The sequence below is a fragment of the Scardinius erythrophthalmus genome, assembly GCF_964197995.2.
Source record: "Scardinius erythrophthalmus genome assembly, chromosome: 15".
In the NCBI taxonomy this organism is placed as follows: Eukaryota; Metazoa; Chordata; class Actinopteri; order Cypriniformes; family Leuciscidae; genus Scardinius; species Scardinius erythrophthalmus.
In genome coordinates, this window is record NC_138235.1 from 11,198,077 (window position 1) to 11,226,030 (window position 27,954).

The 27,954-nt window shown below is 39.1% G+C and overlaps 3 protein-coding genes across 5 annotated transcripts in view; all 3 read right to left on the reverse strand.

Annotated features, from left to right (window-relative positions):
- Nucleotides 1-46: 46 nt before the first annotated feature.
- Nucleotides 47-9,204, reverse strand: c1qtnf7 (C1q and TNF related 7). The gene is made up of 3 exons (XM_081385700.1): nt 8,909-9,204; nt 2,338-2,577; nt 47-1,572 (listed from the first exon to the last, which is right to left on the reverse strand). Exons 1-3 carry the CDS (start codon nt 8,934-8,936, stop codon nt 944-946), a joined length of 897 nt encoding a protein of 298 aa, XP_081241826.1. The 5' UTR covers nt 8,937-9,204; the 3' UTR covers nt 47-943.
- Nucleotides 9,023-22,197, reverse strand: LOC308702672 (NACHT, LRR and PYD domains-containing protein 3-like). 2 transcript variants are annotated; one of them, XM_081385698.1, is made up of 15 exons: nt 22,152-22,197; nt 21,829-21,892; nt 20,613-20,754; nt 20,307-20,417; nt 17,069-17,173; nt 16,909-16,972; nt 16,607-16,811; nt 14,724-16,518; nt 14,477-14,650; nt 14,221-14,388; nt 13,431-13,604; nt 11,586-11,744; nt 11,137-11,310; nt 9,903-10,073; nt 9,023-9,704 (listed from the first exon to the last, which is right to left on the reverse strand). In XM_081385698.1, the coding sequence occupies exons 3-15, from the start codon at nt 20,717-20,719 to the stop codon at nt 9,545-9,547; spliced, it is 3,567 nt and encodes a 1,188-aa protein (XP_081241824.1). In that variant the 5' UTR covers nt 20,720-20,754; nt 21,829-21,892; nt 22,152-22,197; the 3' UTR covers nt 9,023-9,544. The 2 variants fall into 2 exon arrangements, with proteins under 2 accessions (XP_081241824.1, XP_081241825.1); XM_081385699.1 differs by having other exon boundaries at nt 21,829-21,895; nt 22,152-22,191.
- Nucleotides 22,198-22,636: 439 nt separating this feature from the next.
- The window catches only part of cpeb2 (cytoplasmic polyadenylation element binding protein 2), a 42,725-nt gene continuing 37,407 nt past the window's right edge, over nt 22,637-27,954 (reverse strand). For both annotated transcript variants that reach the window (XM_081387326.1, XM_081387325.1), the window contains one exon: nt 22,637-27,320. In XM_081387326.1, the coding sequence (XP_081243452.1) occupies nt 27,093-27,320 (228 nt within the window). In that variant the 3' untranslated portion in view covers nt 22,637-27,092. The remainder of the gene's footprint in view (nt 27,321-27,954) is intronic.

Here is a 27,954-nt window from a genome sequence, read left to right on the forward strand (position 1 = left end):
AAGATACAAGTGACTCATCGACAATAAAACCATGGGAGTTTCTGTTCAAATATTTGGATTTATTTGACTCATAAATTCATAGCAAATAAATAATGTAGCATTAGCTGAACATGCCAAACAATGTCATTATAGTCAGCAATGGTGTATTGGTCAGCATATTAAACAATATTTACTCTTTGTACATTTATAATATACAAATGTAATATTTCACATGAACACTTCGCAAAGGGAAGGGTAAAATTGATCAAATTCAAGGGAATGAATATTTCGCAACAACTTTCTTTTGTATATTTAGTGAGTAAATATTAATATTAATAAAAAGAACTTGGACACATAATCAACACTTAAAATATATACAAATATTTTAAGTGAGATTTATGTGAATTTGAATATGCTCTGGGGGGGTATATACAGAATGGACAAAATATGGGGAAAGTTAATTCCCAATAAATGTGGGAAAAGAAAAACATTTTCAGCCTATAAATGGTTAAATCCCCAGTTGAAACCATTAGCATTAGAGTCTTAGGGATGGGCTCAAAAAGTGCGACATTAAGTGATCATAATTGTGTGATTGTCTGTGATTTCACACAGATCAATTATAAGTATAGAGTGTCGAAAAAAGGATCTCATCCTTCTTTGTACAATCATCATTTTCATCATAATGTATTTGGTGTCAACAATATACATGGTGACTTTCAGCAAGTCAGATGTTCTTCCATGCAAAAACAGCAAACGGAACAGAATTCAGGGTTCTTGAGACAAGTTTTGTACTATATTATTTTTTTTTTTTACTTAACAGCTGATTTTTATAAATTGAAACAGTGTCTGTAAATGCAGCGTTCATGGCGTGAGGTGCTGAAAAAAACAGCATGACCCAATCCAGGGTTACAGACAGGAATGGACTGTCCATAGGTAGCACCATTTAGTGATGTTACCGTAGCTGCTATTTGTAGTCTTCCGCCAATGTATCCATATAGTTTGTATCTGCATAAAGTAGAAACCCAGAGAACAGACTGTCAGTCCAGCCGGGGTCAGCAAACAGGCCGTTCTGGTCCTTGTAGAAGATCTCCAGCCATACCTCATCCTCTGGGTTGAGAAACATCACGGTTGAGCCAGACGCTACGTCATGGTTTCCGGTGTTGGCATCAAAAGTCTTTATCCGGTACTCTCCGTTCTGGACAAGCCCAATGGCCAGATGCTTGTCGGCCAGAGTTATGTCATAAGAGAAGTAGTATATTCCTGGGTATGCACAGATGAATTTTCCCGTCTCGGGGTTGTAGTGGCCACCTTCATTAAACAGGACTTTGTTGAACTTGATAGGGGATTGTTCGGTGGGGTAGCTACTGGTGATGCCTACTGAGAAAGCGGATTTGGGAACCAAACTTCCACATCTGCAGATTCCTGGTTCTCCTGGAGGGCCACGTTGGCCCTTGTCACCCTTATATCCACGACGTCCTGCAGAACCAGGAAGCCCTAAATCTCCAGGATCACCCTCAGGTCCACGTTTCCCAATGAAACCTCTCTCCCCACGATCTCCAAGTTTTCCCACTGGCCCGAATCGACCTCTGGGCCCTGAAACAAAACAAACACAGTCCTCTTAAAGATGCTGAATTTTTGGGGCACAACCATACCCTAGATAAGGGATCAACCTTGCTCCAGGAGGGCTCCCTTCCTGCAGACTTCAGATCCAACCCTGCTCCGACAAACCTGCCAGCAAACCTTTCCATGCAAGTCTGAACACCTTGATTAGCTGGTTCAGGTGTGCTAGATTGGGGTTGGAGCTGAACTCTGCAGGACAGTAGCTCACCAGGAGCAGATTTGAATGACTACTCATCAATTAAGCTGCATAAATTAGGTCAGTCACTTCCAATAACACCCAATGTACTTGTTACATCATAAGAAGAATGGCATCTATGCTAATATTAGTCTCTCTGTTTATTCTGAGGTTTACTGTAGTCAGCCGGATCCGGGCCGTATCCAGATCGGATGGTGGACCTGCCCGTAGACACAACCACAACCACAACACATCCCTGAAGTGTCAGCAGAGGTTGTGTCAACTAGACTCTCCCCTGTGAAGGCCTCATCGACACGACAGCCATCGGCACTGATCCTCAACAAACCCGTCTCCGTGACGACTCCGATCTTCAACCAGATGAAACTGGATACATATTCTGAATGTTCTAATCCAATCTGACTTCTGACCTGTAATGCTGCCTGATGGAGTTTTGGTTCCTTGCCACTGTCGCCTTTGTTGGGGACACTTAATATTCAACAATATTATTGATCTGCCTGCATTGACACCATTGAATGAGAACCGGATTCAATTGAGAACTCCACCTGGATCTCCTTTTTCTCCCTTTTCTCCCTTCCGTCCGTCCCTCCCATCTCTTCCAGGGATTCCGACATGGCCATCCTCCCCAGGAGGCCCAGGGGGGCCAGACTTTCCTAGTGCCCCTGGCATCCCTGGAATGCTGCAAATGAATTGAGGCAGGGCTCCTTTGGACCTGGCCTCCAGCTGCTGTCCCATAATGCACTGAGAGAGACAGATCACACCCACCATTGTCCACATCCTTAGACCTAAGTGAGAAAAATAAAAACAATGAACCAAATTGTTCACCTCAAGAAAGAATTTTCATTTTTGTCTGAACTCTTCCTTTAGCCTGCTGGTACCCAAGCCACTATATTTATATAAGGATTCAGAAATGTCACTACGGAATTATGGAATAATAAACTGTTCCACATGAAGTAGAAGAGGATGATTAATGACCTCTTAATGAATGCTGTTTTTGAACTTCATAACAGGTCACTTTATTGTTTTGATTGTCTACTGACCACCCACACACTGATATTATTTGTAATTGAAAAAAAAAATGTATTAAATTAGAAAACTGCAGATGTTGTGTACATTCGTTATGTACATCAACCATTATTATTTGCTTTTTATTGCATCATATCAAAAAAAAAAAAAACATAATGTTATCAAATTTAAACACCTACAGTACTAAAAGAGATATCAGATCCAGAGGGGAAACTTACCAAAGGCATGTGGCCATGCTAAATAATAGAAATGAAAACACAATACTGAGACTCTTGAAAAGGAAAAACTGCAAGTCCAGTCTTGAAAGAGACAAAAACAGACTGCACAGCTTCTCAGCACGTGTTTTCAATGGGAAAACAACTGCATGAGCAATTGATTGTGATTATACATCTCACTGTATCCCTTCCAAGTATACAAATAAGATCACACGATGTGTCCTAACAAATTCAGAAGTGCACGGGCATGCATTACCCAAACAGTGAGTTCATACAGTACACACACAAATATGCACAAATAAACTCTGAACTCTTGCAGGACTGTGTGTGTTTTGACAGATGCATGGCATGTAGCAGGAGTGATTTTACAGACCTCTCTGAATGATGATATGGTAATTGGCCTGAGGCTCTGATCCAGCTCATTCCAGAGCTACATCATCACAGAGAAACTTGAGTGCAAAACGCTGCAAAATACTACCAAATTACTCTGTGTTACTGCTGAAAAATTCATTTAGTCTTGTTTTCCAGTGATATCCAAGAATCCTTAAAATAAGATATAGGGTACAACGGTGCTAAAGTTGGGTAGGGAGGCAGCTTTGATTTAATTTTCCTCTAAACCACTAAATGGGACAAAAACTTGCCGCAGCACTTTCAAAACATCCGCTTTTGGGATCCGTCTGATCCCTGACGCGATCTCGGACAGCAGCGCAAAGTTGATTCTGCACTAATTTGATGGGTTTTTTTTTAAATGGTGTAGATTTAAGTTGCAAATAAGAATCACTAAAATTATTTAATATATTGAGACAACGGTCTATTAATGATTTTCAGTTTTGTTCAAGGTAAATAGTGTGTTTGATTAGTCATTTAGCTCACCTGGTGTTCATCAATTATCTCATTAGTTCCCTCGTTTAGTTCCTGTTTAAGTACTCCCTATTTTGTTCAGTTCTTTGACTTGTCACATCTGTAAAGTGGATGTGTTCCCTCTGGATTATTGAAATAAGGACAATTTCTTTGTGCTCTTTGTCTTTGTGAGCTACTTACATCCAGCCACTCATAACAGGGATAAGATAGACTGTAACAAAGATAAAAATAAATAAAAAAATTGTGGTGTTTTTGTCATGGACATTCCTGCTGTGCCTGGAGCTTGGGACTTTACCCAGCTTGTGTGCCAGACACACTACCTGGACCACTTGCTCTGTGTATTTTATCACACCAACCTGAGTGAGCGGTCCAAGGCAGGCCTTCTAGTGGATGGTCCAAGGGAAGACTTTGCTGCATTTGTGACGTGGGTGCTGGTTAACAACTCCCCATTCACCATTGTCTCAGCTGAGGACGATACCAGCCCCACTCCACATCCAGAGACCAGCCATCCGCCACCGACCGGCACGATGGAGATCTGAGAGCCAGTGGACTTCAGCCTGCCGTGATCGATAAGCCTGAAGAGAGGACAGGAGTCGTTGCCCCGGAGCTTGAACCATAAGGTGTGTCTGACCATATACGTGTGTATTGACGATGGAGGATTAGTGGAGTACGAGGGCTGGGATGAAAGCCCTGCCCACAACCCCACTGCGGTGGATGGGAATGCTATGGCCTTTAGAACAGTTTTTGTATTTTGGGAGGTCTTTATATAGATGTATTACCCCTATTTCTCCAGACCCCGCTGGTTTTGCCCAGCCCTGACTCTCTAGTTTACCCGCTAGTTCAGTCCATCTCTGAACTTCCGGTTTTTCTGCTGGTTCTGCCCAGCCCTGGTTCTCCAGTTTCACCGCTGGTTCTGCCCAGCCCTGACTCTCCAGTTTCACCGCTGGTTCTGCCCAGCCCTGACTCTCCAGTTTCCCCGCTAGTTCAGTCCATCTCTGAACTTCCGGTTTTCCTGCTGGTTCTGCCCAGCCCTGATTCTCCAGTTTCACCACTGGTTCTGCCCAGCCCTGACTCTCCAGTTTCACCGCTGGTTCTGCCCAGCCCTGACTCTCCAGTTTCACCGCTGGTTCTGCCCAGCCCTGATTCTCCAGTTTCACCGCTGGTTCTGCCCAGCCCTGACTCTCCAGTTTCCCCGCTAGTTCAGTCCATCTCTGAACTTCCGGTTTTCCTGCTGGTTCTGCCCAGCCCTGACTCTCCAGTTTCACCACTGGTTCTGCCCAGCCCTGACTCTCCAGTTTCCCCGCTAGTTCAGTCCATCTCTGAACTTCCGGTTTTCCTGCTGGTTCTGCCCAGCCCTGATTCTCCAGTTTCACCACTGGTTCTGCCCAGCCCTAATTCTCCAGTTTCACCGCTGGTTCTGCCCAGCCCTGACTCTCCAGTTTCACCGCTGGTTCTGCCCAGCCCTGACTCTCCAGTTTCCCCGCTAGTTCAGTCCATCCCTGAACTTCCGGTTTTCCTGCTGGTTCTGCCCAGCCCTGACTCTCCAGTCTCACTGCTCCATCCCTGAATCTCCTGTGATCCTCCAAGTCTCCCTCTCCAACCTGGTCTAACAGCCAGTTCCTCAACCCTTCCTCTGGTACCCTTCAGCCCTTCTTCATCCCCTGCACTGAACTGTGTGGATCTGCTTCGGTTCTTCAGGCCACCAGCTCTGCCTAGTCCAGAGGATCCCTGGCTCCGCTTCCAGCTTCTCAATCCAACACTCCACCACGGCCTGTCAACGCATTCTTTACCATGGCTCCACCCTCAAATACACCAGAAACCTTCAGCCTTACGACTCCACTGTGCTCCCTCGTCCCACCTTTGGTTCTGCCTGGCTCCACCTTCCCCCTGGCTTCTCCTTCGTCCTCAGTCTTCAGGTTCCTGTGTTCCACCTTGGATCGGTCGCCGCGACTCCACCTGTCTCCAGTGTCATGTAGGCTCTTTGGCGTGTCAGCTCCACCTGGTTCTCCATCTCATCCTGTGCCTGTCAAGACTCCACCCTGCGGGGGCAGCATCTGTTTTATGTTTTATTCCATTTTGTTTGTCCTGTCTCACCTGTAAAGTGGATGTTCCCCATGTTTATACCCCATTTCCTGTGAATTATTGACTTAAAGACTATTTTGTTGTAGTCTTCTTGAGCTATTTGTATCCAAAAACTCGTGACACACTATGAGAGGAGTGAAAAGCACATCTCTTAAGGTGTGCCTTTAGCCCCATTGTACCCTATTTATTAAAATAAAATGTGTTTATTGCATTAAAAAGCTATTAAGACTTGTTTTCATTGGCAGATTGATTTTATGCATACATTAAAAAAAAGTTAAAATGTTTAACAAGAAAAAGCTTTTGATATTTAAATCTTTGTGAATCTTAATTATCAGAAGAAAAATGTTTTAATTTGTAAATCTTGTAGGAACATGCTGACTTTTTGGGACTTTAGCTTATTCACTGTATCCCCCAGAGTTAGATAAGTCCGTACACACCGTGCGTGCCGTAACTCTGTCTGATGCACCCACCGCTAGCCTAGCTTCACACAAAGACTGGAGGTAAACAGCTCCAGCTAGCATACTGCTCCCAATAAGTGACAAAATAACACCAACATTTTCCTATTTACATATTGTGATTTGTCACAGTGTGTACAAATAACAAGGTCACATGAGACACAGCCATCTTTACTGTATACATACTGGGAACTATATTCTCAGAAGGCGAAGCACTGCTACTTCTGCGGAGTGATTTACTCCAACTCTGAGCGAACTCTCTGCTCCTCACCACGGGGCTTCAAATCACTCCGCCCAAGTAGCAGTGCTTCGCCTTCTGAGAATATAGTTCCCAGTATGGATACGGTTAGAAGATGGCTGTGTCTCGCTTATCTTTGATCTGAATCATGCCACTTGAATAGTAAGATTACCTGATTTCCAGCACTAAACCAACCCACAACCTTAAATGGACTGATTTGTTTAAATAATGCAAAGTCATGACCAGGCATTTTCTCTGCCGTAGTTTCTAAAAAATTAGTATGTTTGCATAGCGTTCTTTTAAAATGTTAACACGTTTTGTCCTATGTGAAATCTGTTTTTATATTGAGTTTATATCTGTCAACACATTTACACACTTTGTTTTTCCTCTTTTATATACTATATGGTATATTTTGTTATTTTTACTTGTTTGCACATTTGAATGATCAATAATTATCAGTAGTTAACAATGTATGACAAAGTCATCAATAATTACTTTTTACTTAATTGCATTAAAATAAAGTACTTGAGCATTAATTAAAATTGAAAAGGAGTACTTCATACTTTTACTGGGGAAACACATTTGGTACTGTCTGATGAGTCAAGCACAGCTGTGACAGCAGATTGGACCGTAACACACATTTATATGCTCTTAAATCCAGTTTGTGATTGAGAATGCAATGAAACATCTGTAATGATCAGTTGAAGTGTGAAGTTATATACAAACACTGCTACTATGACAACAGACAGACTCAACTCTGTCTAAACAGAAAACTTTAGTGTGTTAAAGGAACAGTTCACACACACACAAAAAGTAAAGCTCGGGCATAATTTACTCGCTCTCATGTTGTTGGTCCAAAATCAGCTTTTATTGTTACCAAGCCCAGCGAATGACTTGTGGAATGTGCCTATCTAAACAGGCACATTCTGCAGAAGAAAATCAACATCTATTTCATCATTGCAGATTTGGCTCCGCCCACTGGCGTGTTAGTGAGATGATGAGGAGAGAAGAAAGATGCAGGATCAGTCCATTTAAAGTAACATTACCTTCCAAAGGATCCCATGCTAGAAATGTGGTTATTTATTTTCAACAATGTGAATGTCTTATTTGAGCATTTTTTATTTGTATTCGGTACATTTCACTGAGGATTCTTTGGTAAATCAGTCGCAATTTCGGCATTTTATATTTCTGATATGTAATAATTCATGTACAGTCAAATGTTCATTGTCTATGTATCAGTAAATCAAACCAGTGACTAAATGTTCATCTTCACATTATTTCTAATGTGAAGAATGAAGGATATTATATATATATATATATATATATATATATATATATATATATATATATATATATATATATATATATATATATATATATCCCTTAACAATCGCTGGAGCTGTCAAACACCGCGGACTCTTGCCAAAACTCCCGTTATAATAAATTAATCTCTTAAGCATTAAGCATTTGCAAGTTCATTGCAATGACGAGATCACTGCATTCATGCACTCAACATGTCTGTGATCGACTACATGCTCATCATCATTGCAACCTTTAATGCCTCCATCTAAATATAATGCTATAGATCGAAATATAAAGCTATAATCAACACTTTTCACGATTAGTTCACCTTGAGAGCTGTAATAGTAAAAACGTGCTAAAAGTTTTCGAGAGTGTTCCACATGTAGTACTTATTGCATATGCAAAGATGTCAGCCAATCACAGCAGTGGGCGTTTACACTGAAGTCTCACAGCAGACACGGCCCTTCAAACAGTTCAAATCAGAGGCTAAAATCAGGGTAGGAAAGATGAAATGAAAAAGTATGACCATTTTTGATGGAAAAATCATTCTAACATTATAAGTGCACCACAGGAAACATAAAACGATAAAACAATGCAGTTCATGACCCCTTTAAAATTGCACAAACTCCATGAAAGCACCTTTAAAGAATAACAGTGATCCATATGACTTGTGCTCTATACAATATTTGCATGAGGGATAAAGACCCTAATCTAAGTTATCTATTATCTATCTATTCCTTGCGTTTCCAACACATGAAAAACACGAGACCTAATCTTAGAAAAACAAATCTTCTGACATCTCTTAACAACACAACAAATGGTAATAAATCAAAACACAGCTTTTATTGAAAAGTTATAATGCACATCTTAGAATAAATTACAAAGTACAAAAATACAATGTCTTTCAACTAGTTAAACAACAAAAATAGTAACTTGCCAGTAAGTTGCAGGATCGTTTTCGTCATCTTGATTTAGTCTTTCAGTAATGTCCTTTGCCTTTTTGAATTCCTAACTTTGAGCTGTGTCCTATTTTCTTCTTTCTTCCTCTCTGTACATCCATGAACAAGCCAAATGCCCGCAGCACATAGTGTCTGGCACAATCATCTCTCTGTCTGTACTCTCTCTGGCTTCTCTTTAGCGAACCTCATGCTTCTGTCCCTCTCTGTTTATCAACTCTCTGAACGAGTGCATCGCTGTAAGACCTTTGCAGTGATTGTTCAGCTTTCCCGATGTGCTAACTATGAGAGACACACCTCTCGAGTTCCTTAGTGAGGTCACGCTTGCCACGGCAATCACTCACTACACAATGAACAATGAAGTATTGCTGAGACAATTACTTAAGCACAAACTGCAGCATATTTGTACTTTACTATGTCTTCTAATTCAATGTAAGTCTTTTTACATTCTATTCCATTTCATGAACACTTTTTGTCTTCTGTTTTTCATGTATTTATCCCCCCCCCCCCCCCCCCCCGAACCACCACCACCCGTTACATTAATATCTACAGTATACATAGGGTACTGAAAATCCAAAACTTTCTAATTGATCTGTGAAACTACACTTGCATCTACACTAGAACAAAAGATTGATGTTTGATATAGAGCTCAGAAATTGCTCCATCTCCTGGCTGATGTTGTTTCTGCTAAGGTCCAGTTCAACAGATACGGACTGACAACTGAGAACTGATGCCAGGTATTCACAGCAGCTGTCACCGAAGGCACAGTTGGATAACCTAAAAATGTAAACATATGGAAACAAAGTCATGACGTTGTTCATTGAACCTGCACTCTCAAATGAGTATTTTATTTATTTAAATTGGTTTTGGTTGTTGTTGTTTTGGGGTGTACTTGTTTTGTTGTAATGTTATATTACTGTTGTTTGTTCACATACATGCAATTAGGGTATTTTGTAAATGGTTATTTGATCTTACTTTAAAGTCGTCAATGCACAACTGCCCTCCTGTAGTCCAAGACAGAGCAACCGAACACCTTCATCTTTAAGACTGTTGTTGCTCATGTTCAACTCTTTCAGGCTGAAGTTTTGGCTTAGACCTTTAGCCACTAGCCCACACATATCTGGAGTGAGTTTACAAGAGTCCAGGCTGCAGGATTAAAAACAGATCAATTATAATCTTCAAAAATGTATTTTCTTTTAATAATTGATATCCTTGATGCAAACATCGAGTCTCATCTCTCCAACACTTACTCAAAATAATTTAATCAATTAAACTTTTTTATGGTATTTATAGAGCCCCTTTTATGCTACACAGTAAGTCCAAAGTGCTGTCCAATGCAAATTATATAAACGTGTCAAAATGCAAGCAAGCACAGGTATGACTTTAAACGGTCTTTAAAAATATGTAAAGTTGAGGAAAATCTAATCTTAATGGGCAGGTTGTTCCATAATCTTGGACCAGCGACAAACAAAGTGAGATCAGCCTTCGAGACGCACTCTGGGAATTGTAAAAGGAGCTTGTTTTATGGATCATGGCATTAAACTTGAATTATAAGGCTTAATAAGCTCAACTAAATATTCTGGAGCCATTCCATTGATTGCTTTAAAAACATATTTCGAAATCTTGTAATGAATCTTATATTGAACTGGTAGTCAGCCCAGTGAGGATAACAATGGCGTAACACGGTCAGTCTTCTTAGCATTCATAAGCATCCTTTCCGTGACATTTGTACTAGGTGGACGTGCAACATTACCATGACAGGTCCCAATTACAATAATATAAATGAGAAAAGATAAAACCATGAATGATTCTTTCCAAATCACTAGCTGAGAGAATCAAATTTATTTGGCTATTGCCCTTAGATAACAAAAAAGCAGTTCCAAACAACAGTTTTTAATGTCTATCGAACTTCAGAGGAATAAAAGTTGACTCCAAGTTCTTTAATTGACCCTGCAGGTAACTAACCCATGGAACTAAGTTATCATTTACAGTCTTATTACAAACTATACGGCCAAAAATAATTTCTGTTTTCCATTTATTCAACTGGACAAGATTATCATCCATCCAAGTTTTAGTTCCTCCAGACACCTAAGGAGTTTTGCACTCAAGTCCCTACTATTCATACTCAAAGGGAAGTAAAGTTGAGTGTCGTCCGCATATAGATGGTAGGTCCATGTTTTGTTTTTAAATGCTTTTGGCAAATACTGACCACATCTTTTCGAGAGCGCAGCCCTTTTCTCCAAGGACTGTAAAAAGCTGCATTATTCCAGAGCATCCAGCGAAATTGTTGCTCAAATCCAGCTCTTTCAGGCTGAAGGGGTTTGATCTCAGAGCTGAAGCCAGAGATGAGAAGCCCTTATCTGTCAGTCTGCAACACGACAGCCTGCAGAATATGACAAAACGGTTTCAAGCCATCTAGTTATAGAGTATAATGCTATAATAGTCAATGAATATCAAATGTAAAGCCTAGCAGTTGATTAGTCAATTATTATGAGTACATTATGACAAGATAATTTATATATTTTTTATGCCATTATTATATTTTTTTATATTTTTTTTTTTAACAAGGTGATTAACTTATAGACAATATTATTTATAAAAAATTATGTCACATACGGTAACAGGGCTGATCAAGTGCTGTGAAAAATGAAGCATAACCTTAATTTCTGAAGTTTACAGGATGGATTCTTCAGTGAGTTTGCGAGTTGCTTCATCCCTGAATCCTGTATGTCATTGTCAGAAACATCTAGAGCTGTGAGACGAGAGTGCTCCATACTTAGTCCACAACTTCTAAATGTAAAATTGCATCTCTCTAATCTGAAAAAAGAAAAAAATATATATAATTATTATTATTATTTTTTATTTTTTTTTTTTGACAAAAACATGGCCCAAAAATAAAGCAATTATGTAGCTAAGCATGGCAGCAGATATGTTCTAATTTGAACTAGATCTATAATTTAGAATCCACATTTTGAATTTACCCTCAGGGCATGGTGCTATACTATATTTTAAAAATATGTGAGTAGCTCTTGACCAGTTGTGTCAAATTTGGGGAGGATTTGATACATGCAAAAATTGTGAAACGTTCCAACCCAAAGCACTCCACAGATACAGCCTCAATGCCCGTTTGGCATCCTCACTTGCGAATTGGTTGTATGACATAAATGAACAATTTGGCATATCAAAAACTTTTGACCACTGTCTCAATGACTATGCAATGCAATTTTTAGGGATGATTAGCATTCTATGATGTTTTCATGATTTTTTTTTTTTTTTTGATTTTCTTTAAAAAGATGTAAAATCGAGTTGGGCATAATTTGAAACAACTGAATCCTGCATGACCCAAGATATCAAATTTACAAAACCTTATGGTTATTATATGTTCTAAAGATATTCAAAAGAAGCATAAGTGCAATTTTGAGATGCTGTTTGCATTATAGGGTTACAGACTCTCCCTTACGAGAGTACCGATTTTAAAGGGTTACTTCACCGCTAAAAAAATGGGCTTTCAATAAAACTTGACTAGAAAACACCTGACTAGAGAAAACATGTTGCCATCCAAGGTCACTCCCGCCATTCTGTTATGGATACGCTTGAAGGGTCAAATACCACCTTACTTTAGTAGGAAATACTTCATAGCAAACTTTTAGTCATTATGGTGTCGACTTGTTTTGTTCTCTGGTGCAAGAATTCAGAGTAAACGTTCAGCGGGAGTGTTACTTTCGGTGAATATCGAAAGATCCAGCGCATTGTAGACAGCGGCTAAAGACTGCAAATAATCGTAAATATTGAGAAAACGGCATGACAGAAAATCTGTTTGTAGTCAACATTGGCTATGTTTACATGCACAACTTTTGTTTTAATCGGACTGAATTCATTCCGATTGATGAATCTGAACGTAGTGTTTACATGAACGCTAAACAAGTGATTGGGTTGATGTGCGTGTATATATGTCACAAGCTTCAAAACAGAACACATTTTTTGATATGCGCACACTGCACAAATGTACAGAGTTTCCCGATGTTTGTGCATAATAACCATTCTCCTACATTGGTTCTTTATTTGTTTTAAACAGCAGACTTAATATTTATCCATTTCTGGTCATAATTTGGAGATAATGAACATATGTATGAACCGTTGTGCCATACGTGCTGCTTATATTTATCACGCAGTAAAAATGCCCAAAACCAGTCGTCTGTGGATGAGAATCCGAAACAAGAACTGATGGGACATTGTCCTGCTCCACTTCACAGACGCTGAGGGAAAGGATAATTTTATAATGAAGGGACACTCATTTATATGAAACTTTATTCAACAGGAAGAATTGCCGTCGCATACAGGAAAAAAAAGCTGTTTCCATAGTGTTCCATTTTTAACACAATACTGTTTAAACAAATGAACAAATACAACAGTTGACGACATACCTTCTGTTCCTGACTCCTAAACAGTACAAAAACTTAAAAGAAAAGAAATTTTACAGAGATAATATTATAACACACCTACCTCAACTCTTCGATGTTACAGTTCGGGTTTGCAAGTAAACCAGAAAACAGCCCGACTCCCAAGTCCCAAAGTTTGTTTTCACTCAGATCCAGTTTCTTAAGTTGGCATGGTTTTGAACTCAGAGCAGATGTGAGGAAAGCACAGGCCTCCTTTGTGATCCCACAGCTTGAAAGTCTGCAAGTGACATTGAAAAGCTCTTGAAAGATGCAAACATTAGTCAGAGGTCATCAACTCTTTCTACTAGTTCTTGTGGTTTTTAGCAATTTGGGAAGCCAAATAGTTATGTGCTGCTCTGTGCCATGTTACCACTGGGTTGTAGTAATTCTGCATCATTTAGTGCACAACCAATTGGTCTGCACTGCATGGTTTGGTTGGAAAGAGCAAATTTGTTACATTTTCCAACCCATTCAAAGACAAGTTAACTTCACGAAAGGATTACTGAGAGAGTGAATTTGGCCAAAGGATTTTGACCCCTGAACTAAGTTGTTAAAGCTCCAATATGTAACAATTTTGTAATAAAATTTCCGAAAATAACTTGCACGGTGTGATATATTTCCTCCAGTTGTGTACTTACAATATCTCAAAAGTCTCCAAAGATTTTTTTATTTAAGAGAAATTCCGATTTTAAATAACCGTCACCTCCTTCATAGCGTCATCAAGCTTCGCCTTTGTTATTGTTGGAAACTGCGCCCTCTTGTGGTCAAAAATGTTTACATATTGGAGCTTTAACTGCCATATCAATATTCATCAAAACGTCACTGAAAAAAATGTATAAATAAATAAAAAAGACCTGAGAGTCTCCAGCCCACAGTCAGGCAATAAACCCACAAGCCAGGTGGCGGCCTCATTTCCGATGTTATTGCAGCTCAGGTCCAGCTCCTTAAGATGAGATGGGTTTGACTTAAGAGCAGCAACAAGGGCTGAACAGCTGTCTCTTCTGAGTCCGCAAAACTCCAATCTAGAAAAAAAATACAGGTTAGAGGGACAGCCATATACCAATTGTATTGATTTTTAATACAGTTAATAGAATAGAGGCATAAAAGTACTTTAGTGTCTCTAGTTTGCAATGTGGACTCCTCAGCCCAGAGCAGAGACTTTTCACCCCTTTGTCTTCAAGGTCATTGAAACTCAGGTCCAGTTCTCTCAGAACATTGGGATTGGACTCAAGAACAGATGCCAGAGCTGGACAGCTTTTCTTCGTCAGTTTACACGAGGACAATCTAAGAATTATGAAATACATTTCTTAAAACGTGTTCAATACTGAACCTTTATTTAAAAGTCGATGACACTTACATGGCAGTCTGGCAGACTTTGACAACGGGATGAAGCTTCAAAAGGCAATCATCTGATTTGAAGAATTTTCTCAAGTCAAAAATCTCCAGTCCCTCGTCACTGGTGAGCAGCACAAAGACCAGAGCCGACCACTGCGCATTTGAAAGTACCTCCATTGAAAGTCTTCCAGAGTGAAGGAAGGTTTGGATTTCCTTGACAAGAGAATGGTCGTTCAGTTCATTAAGGCAGTGGAATAGATTGATGGACCTCTCTGAGCTGAGACTTGTCCCGAGCTTATCCTTTATGTACTTGACTGTGTCCTCACTGCTGTGTTCGGTGTGTCCAATTTGTACTGAAAGGTGTCGAAACAAGGTCTCATTGCGCTCCTGTGAAAGGCCGAGGAGGAAGCGGAGGAAAAGGTCGAAGTGCCCATTCCTCGACTCTAGAGCCTGATTTACAGCACTCTTGTGTAAGTCAAACAGAGATGAATCCATGCAGAGCTTTCCGAAGTCTGTGTCTTGGAATGGTATGTTGAATTCATCGCTGCTGGTCTTTTGAGTTGAAACCCAGTGAAGGTGTACAAACAAAGCTGCAAGATACTCTTGGAAACTCAGATGCACGAAACAATAGACTTTCCTTTGGTATAAGCCAAACTCCTCTCTGAAGATCTGCGTGCACAGTCCTGAGTATAGTGACGCATCCTTGACATCAATGCCACACTCTGCCAGGTCTTCTTCATAAAAGATCACAAAACGTTTCCTAAATTGCTGGAAGGCCAGTTTTCCAAGGGACAGAATGTTGTCTCTAGTCAAGTGTGAATCCGAGAGATCCCTGTACTTATCCTTCATCTGTAATGTCTGGAAAATCAGGAAGTGTGTGTACATTTCAGTCAGAGACTTGGGGATGTGGAACATCTCTTTGTCACCCAACATTTTCTCTAAAACAGTGGCTGAAATCCAGCAGAATACTGGGATGTGACACATAATGTACAGACTTCTTGATGATTTGATGTGTGTGATGATTTGGTTGGCCAGACTCTGGTCAGGTATTCTTTTCCTGAAATACTCTGCCTTCTGAGGATCATTGAACCCTCGGACTTCTGTGACCTGGTCGACACACTCGGGAGGGATCTGACTGGTTGCTGCTGGTCGAGAGGTGATCCATATGAGAGCAGAAGGAAGCAGATTCCCCTTGATGAGGTTGGTCAACAGCACGTCCACTGAGGCGGCTTCAGTTATATCAGAGCACCTTACGTTAGCCCTAAAATCAAGAGGTAGTCGACACTCATCCAAACCATCAAAGATGAATATGACTTTGTATTTCTCAAAGTTTGAAAGTTTGAATCCCTCAATTTCTCTGAAGAACAAATGAACAAGTTTCTCCAAAGTGTACTCCTCTTTGCCAATCAAATTAAGCTCCCGAAAAAGCAGTGGGAACACGAAATGAACATCCTGATTAGCTTTTCCTTCCGCCCAGTCCAGAACAAACTTCTGCACAGAGACTGTTTTTCCGATTCCAGCAACTCCTTTAGTCAGCACAGTTCTGAGGGGTTTGTTTTGCCCAGGTAGGACTTTAAAGATGTCGTTACATTTGATCTGTGATTCCTGTGTCTCTGGTTTCCAGGATGTTGTCTCAATCTGTCTCACCTCATGCTCATTGTTAACCTCTCCACTCCCTCCTTCTGTGATGTAGAGCTCTGTGTAGATCTTCTTGAGTAGGGATGGATTTCCTTGCTTAGCAATACCTTCAAATACACACTGGCTCCTGTTCTTCAAACTGGATTTAAGCTTTTGCTGATATGTGTCAATCTGATGAACTAAATACAATAAGGAAGATAACAATCAAATTTTTTCTTTGTCTGTATTTAATGGATAACTATGTTCTACTCATATACACATACTAACATTTAAGTAGCTTGTCAAAGAGGCTTTGCTCCTTCATAGACTTCAATATGTGCAATGTGATTTTGACTGCTGCTTCTTTGGCTTCAAGACCATCTTCTTCTCCTTCTGGTTGACTCTCTGTACACTCAGTGAGATCAGAGTCCAAAACGCTGTTGATTTTTCTGAGCTCCTTCTTTACAAAAGTGATCACATTGCGTTGAAGTTGCTAAGGCAAAACGAAAAATATATTCAGACAATATTTTATTCAATAATATACTGTTCTTTTGAATGTGAATGATGTAAATCATGAAAAAAAGGCTAACCCTCAAAATAGCAGCCATTTGTGTCTTTCGGGGTGACTGAGTGTGCAATTCTACTGGCTGCTCTCTGCGAACAAGACAATGTATTAAACTTTTTGATTCAGAAAAATTATGATTGAATATTTATGAGGGTAAAAAAGAATACAAACAAGACCAGACATACGATACAGAATCAGCCATATGGAAATTAGTTGGTGGATCCATTGACCAGTTACTCTGAACGGACACATGGGTGTTGGCGGTCGAACCAATCCAGTCTGCTGGGAGACTTTGGCAGAACAGAACACAGTGATTTAATGGCTGAAAACCCTTTTTCATAAGTAAAGAGAAGAACGTCATCATTTGTACATGGTGTGAAGGGAGCTCAAATGGTGGAGCATAGTGCAAACAACACTATGACTGAAAGTCGTTCTGTTTAAAAGCATCTTGCAAATTCTTATTTTTCTGTCATTGAGTAATCATTACATGTTCTCTTGATCTGTGTTTCTTGGTTTTGATACACAAACTTGTGTATTTTCTGTTCCCCTTGTTCCAGTGTTTAACTTACTGTGTTTAGTTCCTGTTTGCCTTTATTTCCGTAGCTGCCTTTTTTTGTTTCCATAGGGCGAATTCCAAACTGCTTTTTTGCACCCTTGAAGGGCATTTCGGGAAGGGGACGCCATTTGTAGTGCCGTTCTAAATGTAAGTGAACAACTGAATCCCTTCACAAAGGGCCCTTCCACAAGTTTGTGAGCGAAGGGAATGTGCTATGGTCACTACAAGGAAGTAATTTAATCGTTTATGGTCGTGTGACACAGGGTGTCAAGTCTTGGCGGTTCATTTTAAATCTAGATATGGCGGGAGAGTTGGAGTTAACGTATAAACACAATAATTCACAGAATAAGTTGTTTTGTTGTGATACTGGCTATAATAACCCACTTCGTCATGCATTTCATATTAAGTTTAAAAAAAGTTTCATTGCTAAAAAACATTGTTTAATGCTTAGTGTTTAATGCTTAACTTATAATTTAAGAGCTGATCGGTAACACACATGTAAAGCATATTTTAAAAACTCCATAATAAATGTACATTTATTTGTATCATATTTACAGCAATACTAAGATCTTCCTGTTATCACTGCCTAGCTTTGTAGTGGTAACATTCGAGGTGAAGCTAATACGGAAATGATGTGGTCTTTTATTAATTGCTCCCTTTGCCATGTGCGTTCCAAGCGTCTTAATTTTGGCTACGTTCACACTGTCAGTCCAAATCCAAATATTTATGATTGTGATTTATTTGACTGGAATCTGATCTAAAATGATTGACTGTCCACACTGTATCGCAACCATTCAGATCCAATGTGTGTGTCCCATGCTGATCTTGAGGCTGGTATGAGTGGCTTTATTCTGTTCTGTCATCTCCATTATATTTACATTTTCTGCTCATCCGGCACTTTGCAACAACACAACCTTGTTTCTGCAGCAACTTTCAGCATACTTCCTATAGCATTTACGTTTTACATGTGTGAGAAAGTCATATAAACCACGCAAAATCCAATCAGAGGGATCAGACTGAAACGCATTTCATGTGATTTTTAGCTGTTCACACTTGCTAAATCTGATCGGATTTCAAATTTCCGATTGGAATTTGCCCATACTGCCGTGCAAAGGCAAAAGACCGTAACTTCGTTTTTGGTCGAAAATTAGTTATTTATATTTTTGGCACATTCAAGACCTCCTTTATCATGTGGATAAGTATCTTGAATCAATTCCGTTGTTTTTTCGAGAAAATAATGAGTTGTCTTAACAGTAACTTCCAAAAGCCCATGAGAAACAAAGGCAGAACACCGTACCATCAGTTACCGCTCTTTGGCTTTGTTTTGGAACGCTCAAATTGAGTTACGGTGCTCTGCCTTTGTTTAGCCGCGCGTCAATATGAAGTTACTGTGCCGGTGTTCTATCTATAATGCTACCAACCAAATTGTACGGTGTTCTGCCTTTGTTTTAATGTCCATTAAAATTTAAATTATGGTGTAGCCTGTGTACTTTGTACAGCTGCCATCAGTCCCTGTAACTTCTGATGTCCTCAGAGCTTTGTCCTAAACAAACGCGGTCAGAACATTATGGTCTGAAACCGCTCCATCGACAAACGTGCGATATCGATCGCGAAAGATTATGCAGAGTTGACAGAAAAATGTTATACATTGCCGTATCAGATGAATACAACCAAGAATTAAAGCCCCGCCTCACTCAGTTCGGGTACTGGACCTAGTTGAAACACTCATGCATCTAGCTGGCACAGTGCCAAAACTTCGCCGGCGCCTTCAGCCCCGCCCTAAATGCGGTGGAATAAGCTGGACTAATATATCTATGGAGGTATTTTGTCATGTCAAATGTATTAATAATGCCATCAGAATGCAACCAAAGTACACGATAGCAATAAGTAGATGGCTATAAATAATTGTAAATCATACAAAATAAATGCCATGATCACTAGATTTTATATGTTTTTTTTTATGTTACTATAATGATTTTGTTAATGGTGATCAGCAACCAAATGTTGATAATGTGGAAGTTACTGCCTTTTGCCTTGGCATGACTTCTCACTTTTTGCTGACAATACAAAGGCAGAGTACAGTAACTTTAAAATAGTGGTCAAAAGTCAAGTTTGAGCTCAAGATTTTTTTATGTGTATAATTTTCATTACTAAAACATCTATTTGCCAGATTTCCAGTGTCCTACCTATAATTAATTTGGCGGGACAACTAAAAATCTTTAAAGTCATTTTTCTCAGTTCCACACTCTAGCGACTTAAGGTCTTTTGCCGTTGTAGGGCAGTAAAGTTACCCTCATTAGTTTCCATAGTGATTAATTGTTCACACCTGTTCCTTGTTAGCCCCTTGTTTCCCTGTGCATGTATACCCCTGTGTTTCAGTAGTCTGTTGTCGGTAGTTGTCTTTGCAACTTGTCTTGTTCCTTTACATTTTTTTCCTATTACTGGTTTGGATTATCTTTCATTTCTTTTGTTTGAGTTTTTGAATAAACTTTGCCGCAATTGGATCCTCGCCTCTCCTTTTTCCTGTGCACAGTAACAGTAATATTTACATTATTTAAATATTACTCAGTGACAAAAATAAGAAAAAATAGAATTTGCAACAATAATGTAGGTTTAAAATCGAGTTACTATTAGAAAATATTACACTTCATCTGAACTGGATCTTCAAAATTTTCACCTACAACTAAAAATGAGCATCGACAATGGTGCTTTTGAATAACCATCTATATTTTCTGCTCCAAGTACAGACATTTAGCAAACTAAACTAGGAAAGAAATATTTTGAATGTTGGCTCATGATGAGAAAGTTGTCAGTCAAATCAGCAAGGCAAGGCGCCACTATAGTCTCACTGAGTAAATGTGTTTTACCTTGGATCTTCCTGCTGGAATTTGATTGGAGGATCCATTGACGCATCACTCTTCATAGAAACACAGCTAAGCACTGGAGATGCAACTCTCTTCTGCTGATGAACCTCAACACTAGAAAAAACACCAGTCAATAACAGGAACTGAATAAGGCTCATTTTAATAACTATTCTAATCAAAAGACTTTAGTATAAAACAATGAAATCGACAAATTATATTAAAGACATGCTAAGAAGATGGAAAATATTATTATTTTTTCTTTCTAGTTGAAATAAGCAAGTAATAAGCAAGTAAAAAAAAAAAACGTACCTTTCGGATTCTTTGAACATGTGAGGTTCAGTAGGAGAGAAGCTGCCGTCATCTTTGTCCTCATGGCTGGTTGTGACATTATCTTTGATTTCACTAGACTCACTCATGCTGCCGTTTTTCAGCCCTTGCTCTGTCCTAAAGGCTACAGTGACACAAGACACCCAAAGTGCTTTCTGTCAGTTGAGCATCATTTGCACACTTCCTATAATTGCTTGCCTGAACCAGTATGTGATAATATGGAAGCTTGTTTCCGCCACAAAATAAAAAAAAATAAAAAAAGATAATTGCGACTTTTTATCTCACAATTGCGAGTTTACATCTCGCAATTCTGACTTTATTTCTCAGAATTGCGAGATATAAAGTCAGAATTGCGTGTTAAGTCGCAATTGCGTGTTATAAAGTCAGAATTCTGAGATATAAAGTCAGAATTGCGATATATAAAGTCAGAATTGCGTGAAATAAAGTCACAATTGCATGTTATAAAGTCAGAATTCTGACTTTTTTTCCTCGCAATTGCGACTTTATATCACGCAATTCTGACTTTATATCTCAGAATTCTGACTTTATATCTCAGAATTCTGACTTTATATCACGCAATTGGGAGATATAAAGTCAGAATTGCATGATATAAAGTCGCAATTGCGTGATATAAAGTCAGAATTCTGAGATATAAAGTCAGAATTGTGAGATATAAACTATTCTGAGGTAAAAAAAAAAAGTCCGTCTTTTTGTCCCCTTATAATTGGACTTTATATCTCACAATTCTGAGAAAAGATGTCAGAATTGCGAGATATAAACTCGCAATTATGTGTTATAAAGTCAGAATTGCGTGATATAAAATCAGAATTCTGAGAAATAAAGTCAGAATTGCGAGATGTAAACTCGCAATTGTGAGATAAAAAGTCGCAATTATCTTTTATTTATTTTTTATTTTGTGGCGGAAACAAGCTTCCATATGTATAACATGATTGCCACCAGTGTTCAAATTTTTAAATGTGGACGAGTAAAAAAAAAAAAAAAAAAGGCTTCTATGTAGTGCATAAAGTACATTTAATAATACTAAAATAATAAAATTACATTATTTGTTTTTCCAAATTATGAGAGACATAGAAAGGGTGATAGAGATTTTTTTCTCTCTCCTTTTTCCTTCTCATATTAAATTTGAACACTGAAGGAAACTGAATTTCACATGGCATCTTTAAAGAAGTAAATAAACCTGAATTTGATCTTCACGGTCATGGTCATCTTGGTTCGTATTTATTCACTTGGCCATTCAGCAGCTTCTGAAACACCTCATATTTTTACAGAATTCCACATGACCAATTTGAATGGCCTTTACATCATCTTTAACACAAACACACAATTTCACAGAGTTCCCACAACTTTTCGACGAATGAAAAACATTGTCCTGTCATATTTTTACTCTTTTTTAAAGACGGGAAAAGCTTAATGTAAAAAATATTATCTTCGCCATCGGGGAATCTGTTATCTTATTTTACAGGTTTAACAAATTCTGAGGGGATGTTTATACAGGCCTACCTGTGAGGAAACGCTTTGACTGAAGTTTCGGTTTCTGTTCTCATTCAGGACCGAACGTTATATGATTAATGGGCGGGGCCAGGCACCGTGACGTCACATATATAGGTGGGTCATTCATCGGTCAGAGGTTATGTTGTGAACTTGTCTTCTTGGCCTATATATTGCAGGTAATTTTCAACTTACCAGGCGGATAATGTATATATTTTTTAGTTAATGAATTTACCATTGTTATAAAACCAAAACAAAAGAATCTCCCGGGTTGGACAGTGTTTTGTCCTCCAGGGGGCGCCTAAGGGCTCGTGAATTCAATTCCTCCTCTCATGAGCTGCGTGTGGAAATCTTTACAAAACGACTTTATAAAAAGTGCTTTGTACAATAATGACAACCACTGCCATATTTCTTCCTAAATGTCAAACAACATGGCAAAAACCAGACCAAACCACAAATATTTCAGCCAAAGAATGCAGCTGAGACGTGGCTTGTGTCTGAACAGAATGGGTCTTTATTCAGGAAATCAAAGAAAAAGATTGTAATCAACACCCCATTTAAATACAAAACAAATCAAAAAATAAGGAACAACATGATATTCAGTTTGCATATCAAAGAGCCATTCAGTAATAATTACAGTCTGAACACTTCATAAACCACTTGTGTGAATCTATACACAAACTTGATTTAGAAACTAGAACATTAACATTATTACAAAGATTTTAGCTTTAAAAATAATCCAAATTGAAATAATATCTTAGCAGTTAGCATCATAAAATTATATATTCATATCTTTCCACATAAAAATACAAAATAATATTAATGACATATAATATGAAAAATTATCCCAAATATTTTGCTACTATTAGAGTAAAATAAAAAAAACAAGAAACAAAAACAAACCAACAAACAAAAAAGAAATAGAAATATGCATGAAAAAGTTTCTCCTTTTGTTAGCAAAACACTATCCAAAATAACTACAATCATTTACATCAGTACAAAGATATCTGGATTTAAAAATAGTTGCAATGAAAAAAAGGGGTTTCATCTTTTCTGACAGTAAAAAATGACACTGTGAATCAGAAATTTGCAAAATATGCAATGAAAAAAATAAATCTGCATTTAAAAAGGTATACACTGCAATTCTCACTTTTTTTATACAAACATTAGAAACAGTATTGCACGTCACAACACAGATTCGAGGTTAGTAAGCCTTTCAAAATGTGTTATATTCAAGTTTCTGAGTATCAGTGAGGGGAGGGCTGATACCCCTCCATCTAACCAGGGAGAGTCTCAAGTGTTTTCCATGAACATAGTAGAACCCTCAATGCTTCCTTCCTTCAAATAAACTACACCACCAACTTAAATAGTAATCAAATCCATGTGTGCTAAGCAATAATACATAAATAGATTCATACACACACACACACACACACATACACAACTGCACGGATGAGGATGATGATTCAAGAAACAGCCTTTTGCGTGTGAACGTAACCATAAATACGTGGGCAAATCAAGTGACAGTCAGAGGTCTACAGAAATAGAAAAATACAATTTAAATCAAATAGTTATCTGTCTACAAAAATAGTCAAATAAATATGATTTTTCAAAACGACAACAACGAAAACCCACACATTCACGTACGAAGCAACAGTGTTGAACACGGAAAAAGGACTGCGGGTTTAAGTTCCCAGAAACACCTTCGCTACTCACTCAGAGCGGATGACCATAATCTGGGTCCAGCGTTTTACACAATACATCAAATAAGTTACTATGCAAAAATAAAGATATTTAAATTATCCAATAGACTTAAAATAGGTCGCAATTCTTCTAGAATGAAATAGTACACACACACACACACACATATATAAAAAAAAAAAAAAAAAGTGACGTGATTCAAAATAAAATAAAGACTGTTTTGCGTTCGACTCCAAACGTCGGGGAAAGAGGGATTGGTTCTCTCAGAGGAGAAAGGAGAGGAGAGAAATCGAAAAAGGTAGTGCATCACGTGTCCTCCAGAGTCTGGGACACGCCAACAAATAAATATACACACGCAATAAATAAAACACACTGTTGACACTTGAAAGGTTAAATCACATACACGACAGTACGACGAGGGCACTGAATTCTTCACCAAACCCGCCAACACAAGGATATATAGAGTGCAAAAAAGAACGACAGAAAGAACAGCACAGAAAGAACAGTACAGTACCAAACGGACGGCCGGTCCACTGCTTCTGTAGAGATTGTCCACAAGACTGATCCGATCGAACGCAGAGAATCACCTGATCGCTCTGAAAATCAAAACGGCTCCGCTACACAAATACAATCGCTGTAACGTCTCTCTCCTCTCTTTTCTCCATGTCTGTTATTCTAACCGATAGCTTTTGTATGGAAGCTTTTTCCCACCACATAATAAACTATTTAAAAGATAATTGCGACGACTTATCTCACAATTCTGACTTAATTTTTTTGCAATTCCGACTTTATATCTTGCAATTCCGACTTTATTTCTCCGACTTTATTTCTTGGAATTATTGCACATTTTTTTTTGCAGTAATTAGTTTATCCAACGGTGCCCTGGGGGCGTCGATTCACAAGGTAGTCGAAGAAAAACTGCATAAACAAAACCGGAACGCGTGCTAGCTACAGCGACAATGGGGGTCTACATAGGTAAGAGATCGTGCCAAGAGTTAGAAAGTACCCTCATTTGTACAACTGTAGCATTAAAGAATACAAAGATATTTACATGGGTTGAAACTCTAGCATGAGAGATTGCGCAAAACTGCATGCGTCGAACGCCTGTGTATGTGTATGAGTCAAAAGAAGCAGCAAGGCTTGTGCGTTCGACTGCGTACGCGTAAATAAACTAAATATACTTTCTGCTCGGCGCACCGTGGCTTGGCTAAGAGCGCCCTCTAGTGCTCACCGTGAGAGAAAGAGAGCGCACATGCAGGGCTCGTCGACAGAACTGTCACCGTCCCAATCGGACCAGTGCTGTGTCGTTAGCCTTGCTAATTTAAACATTCAAGCGCAAGAAGACATGAAAGATAACGTGCGAAGTTCTGCGCTAACTGACCATCCGAAGCACGCTCCCAGAAAGCCACGTGAATACTGAATTAAGCTCTCTTTCACATCTTCTTGCACTTGAACGGACAATTTCACCCCCAAAAAAATCAAAATGTCCGTCTTGGGAGTATCCTAGTAAATTTCGACTTTATATCTCGCAATTGCGAGTTTATGTCGCGCAATTCAGAGAAAAAAAGTCAGAATTGCACGATGTAAAAAAAAGGTCAGATTTGTGAGATAACAAGTCGCAATTACCTATTTTATTCTGTAGCGGAAACAAGCTTCCATACTTTTTGTCCAGAGAATAAACTAGGAAACGCGGAGATAGGCTCCGCCCACACACAGACAACGAACGACCACAGGTACAATTCCTTCGCCAGTTCCTACCAACTACATCAGAGCTACCACAGAAAAAAGCTCTTGTCCTGCGCTCCAGCGACTACTGTAATACGAGGGGTGGAATTCAGGGGTGTTCAGGAAGGGCAAAGGTTAAATGTCGATCCTCTAGATCGTAGAGTTTAAATCGAACTGAAACCTCAATTCATAACTAGACTCACACTGCACGAAGACAAGACACGAAAACCACAGGACAGCACACCGTCTCTTGACTAATTATCGAGTTACAAAATGGCAGAACTCACTACTCTAAAAACTAACGTCAGTTCTCTCGTAATAAGTTCGTAAAGGAATCATCACAACAACGCATGCAAAGGTTTACGAAGAATTTTACACTGTTTTTTTTTCCTTTCGTTATTAGTATTGATTATCTAAGAGTCTGACCTTTTTTTTCGCCTCATGCTACATAAATTCCTCTGTTTATCGTTAATATGCATCTTTTTTTTCTTTCTTATATGTGCTGGTAACCTTTACACTGCATGCAAATGATGTACAGCCACAAACATGCACGAAAGATTTCACATTCTGTGTTTTCATGGCGCCGATCGGCCATGTCGTGCGAGAGGGAACGGACTGCATTTCTGTGTGCGACATCGCCAGTGACGTCACACTGGCATTTCATAGAACACCGACACTATCTATTCGTTACATCCTATATAGCAGCAAAGCTTCTTCTATAGCTTGTGATTAAATTGCAAGAGTAGAGCAACAACAAGCCAGATTAATATTCTGAGGTATTGTCTTTTCTTTTTTCTTTTTTTGCCAGTGGAAAATGGAAAGTCTCAGTAATTCATTATTGAATCATTCCTATTCCTGCTAAGAGCACATTGGAGTGAAAACAATGGGGAGGGGGGAAATATTACTCCTTTTTTTGTATTCGGCGGCAAACGTCTCGTTTTCAGGCCGCGCGTTTTGCTACCTTTGGTTCGAGATCCAGGGCAGGCATTAGAGATTACGTCATCAAGAGACAATTGCGCACTTTGCCCACTAGGGGGGGATTTAGCAGCAGACTGACACGCGACGGACAGAACGAATGAACAGAACGGACAGGCTGCCCCCCCAAGCGAAAAACATTCTCGTTTCTACTTTTTTTTAAATATCACATATAAAAATAATTTGAAAAAACTACAAAAAATCAATCTCTTTTTTTTTTCTTAATCTCCTTTTTAAAAAACACGAAGGTACCACAAAAAAACTCTGTTCCGAGCCTGAGATGTGCAGGGAGGGAGGGAGGAGAAAGAAGTGGTTTGGTGAAATAAACTGAGGCTTGTAGTGTTTCTGGCTGCTACAAAAGATAAAGATATATTTATATATTTATAGACATATATATATATTCTCTATATACTGTATACGGTTAATTACTCTACTGACAGCTTGGGTTCGGGGGTCAAACTAAGCATCTTTTTTTTTTCTCCCCGTAGCAGACGCGATGTTTCCGCTTCGTCTTGCATGCTGCCGTTCCTGGCTCTCCAGGAACTCCCATCTTTAGTTCCAGCGGAAGTGGATCTGGCGGGGACGGTCGGCCCCCTCTTTGACCAGCGGCTTGTGAAACTCGCGTCCGGCGCGGGAGTGTATGTTCGCCCAGCAGAACTCGCAGTAATACTGAAGGCAGGTGACGTTGGCGCAAAAGAACGGGGCGAACTTCCCTCCGCAACGCGCTCCCTGGCACTCGTCACACAGCTGGTCGTCCAGCACGTACGGCTTCACCTCCACCTGTGTGACGCACAAACAAGAAAAACACGGTTCATTTCTCCTCTGATAAAGTGCAGAAGCTGAAGTAGTCATCAATAAACAGTGCTGTGATATAGTTAGTCTGGACTATAATGTGACGGGTGAAATAATGAATGAATGATGTTTATAGCCTTGAATTACTCAAGATCAGTATATCATTCAAATGTTGTAATACTTTAAGGAAATAGGGTATTATGATTTCTAAAAATATGATTACATGTAGTGCTGTATACCACAATGCAATCCCTTGTGAAAATGAAGTGCTCTTAATTGTATCGATTGTGCATTTGTAGTGTGCTTCAAATCTTAAAAGTTGCAGAATAATGATATTGAATACACTTTCATTACTATGTTTTTTAAAGTCTCCCTGTGGTGAAACTCCAGCTTTTAATGTTGTTTATATGTCTATGTGGTGTTTTTAATGCGCTTTAAGACAAACCATGTGTAAATTCATAAGTCGACAGCATTGCTGAGTATTTCCTCCTTAAAACTGCAGTGAACCAAAGACAGTCTCAAAAACACGCTTTGAAATCGCTGGTGTTTCTGACGTCACAAACTACCTTGTAACCAATCAGATCAACGTGTGATCGTCAACGAGTGGATCTCTGAGCGGAGT

Excerpts from the sequence above, each read along its gene's own strand:
- c1qtnf7 (XM_081385700.1), bottom strand. The coding sequence starts at position 8,936 with ATGACGAAAACGATCCTGCAACTTACTG. Across the intron at positions 2,578-8,908 it reads AACGATCCTGCAACTTACTG|GTCTAAGGATGTGGACAATG; the intron begins GCAAGTTACTAT and ends TTTCTCACTTAG. Across the intron at positions 1,573-2,337 it reads GGGAGAAAAAGGAGATCCAG|GGCCCAGAGGTCGATTCGGG; the intron begins GTGGAGTTCTCA and ends GTTTTGTTTCAG.
- LOC308702672 (XM_081385698.1), bottom strand. The coding sequence starts at position 20,719 with ATGAGTGAGTCTAGTGAAATCAAAGATAATGTCACAACCAGCCATGAG. Across the intron at positions 16,973-17,068 it reads CATATGGCTGATTCTGTATC|AGAGCAGCCAGTAGAATTGC; the intron begins GTATGTCTGGTC and ends TCTTGTTCGCAG. Across the intron at positions 14,389-14,476 it reads TGCAAACTAGAGACACTAAA|ATTGGAGTTTTGCGGACTCA; the intron begins GTACTTTTATGC and ends TTTTTTTTCTAG.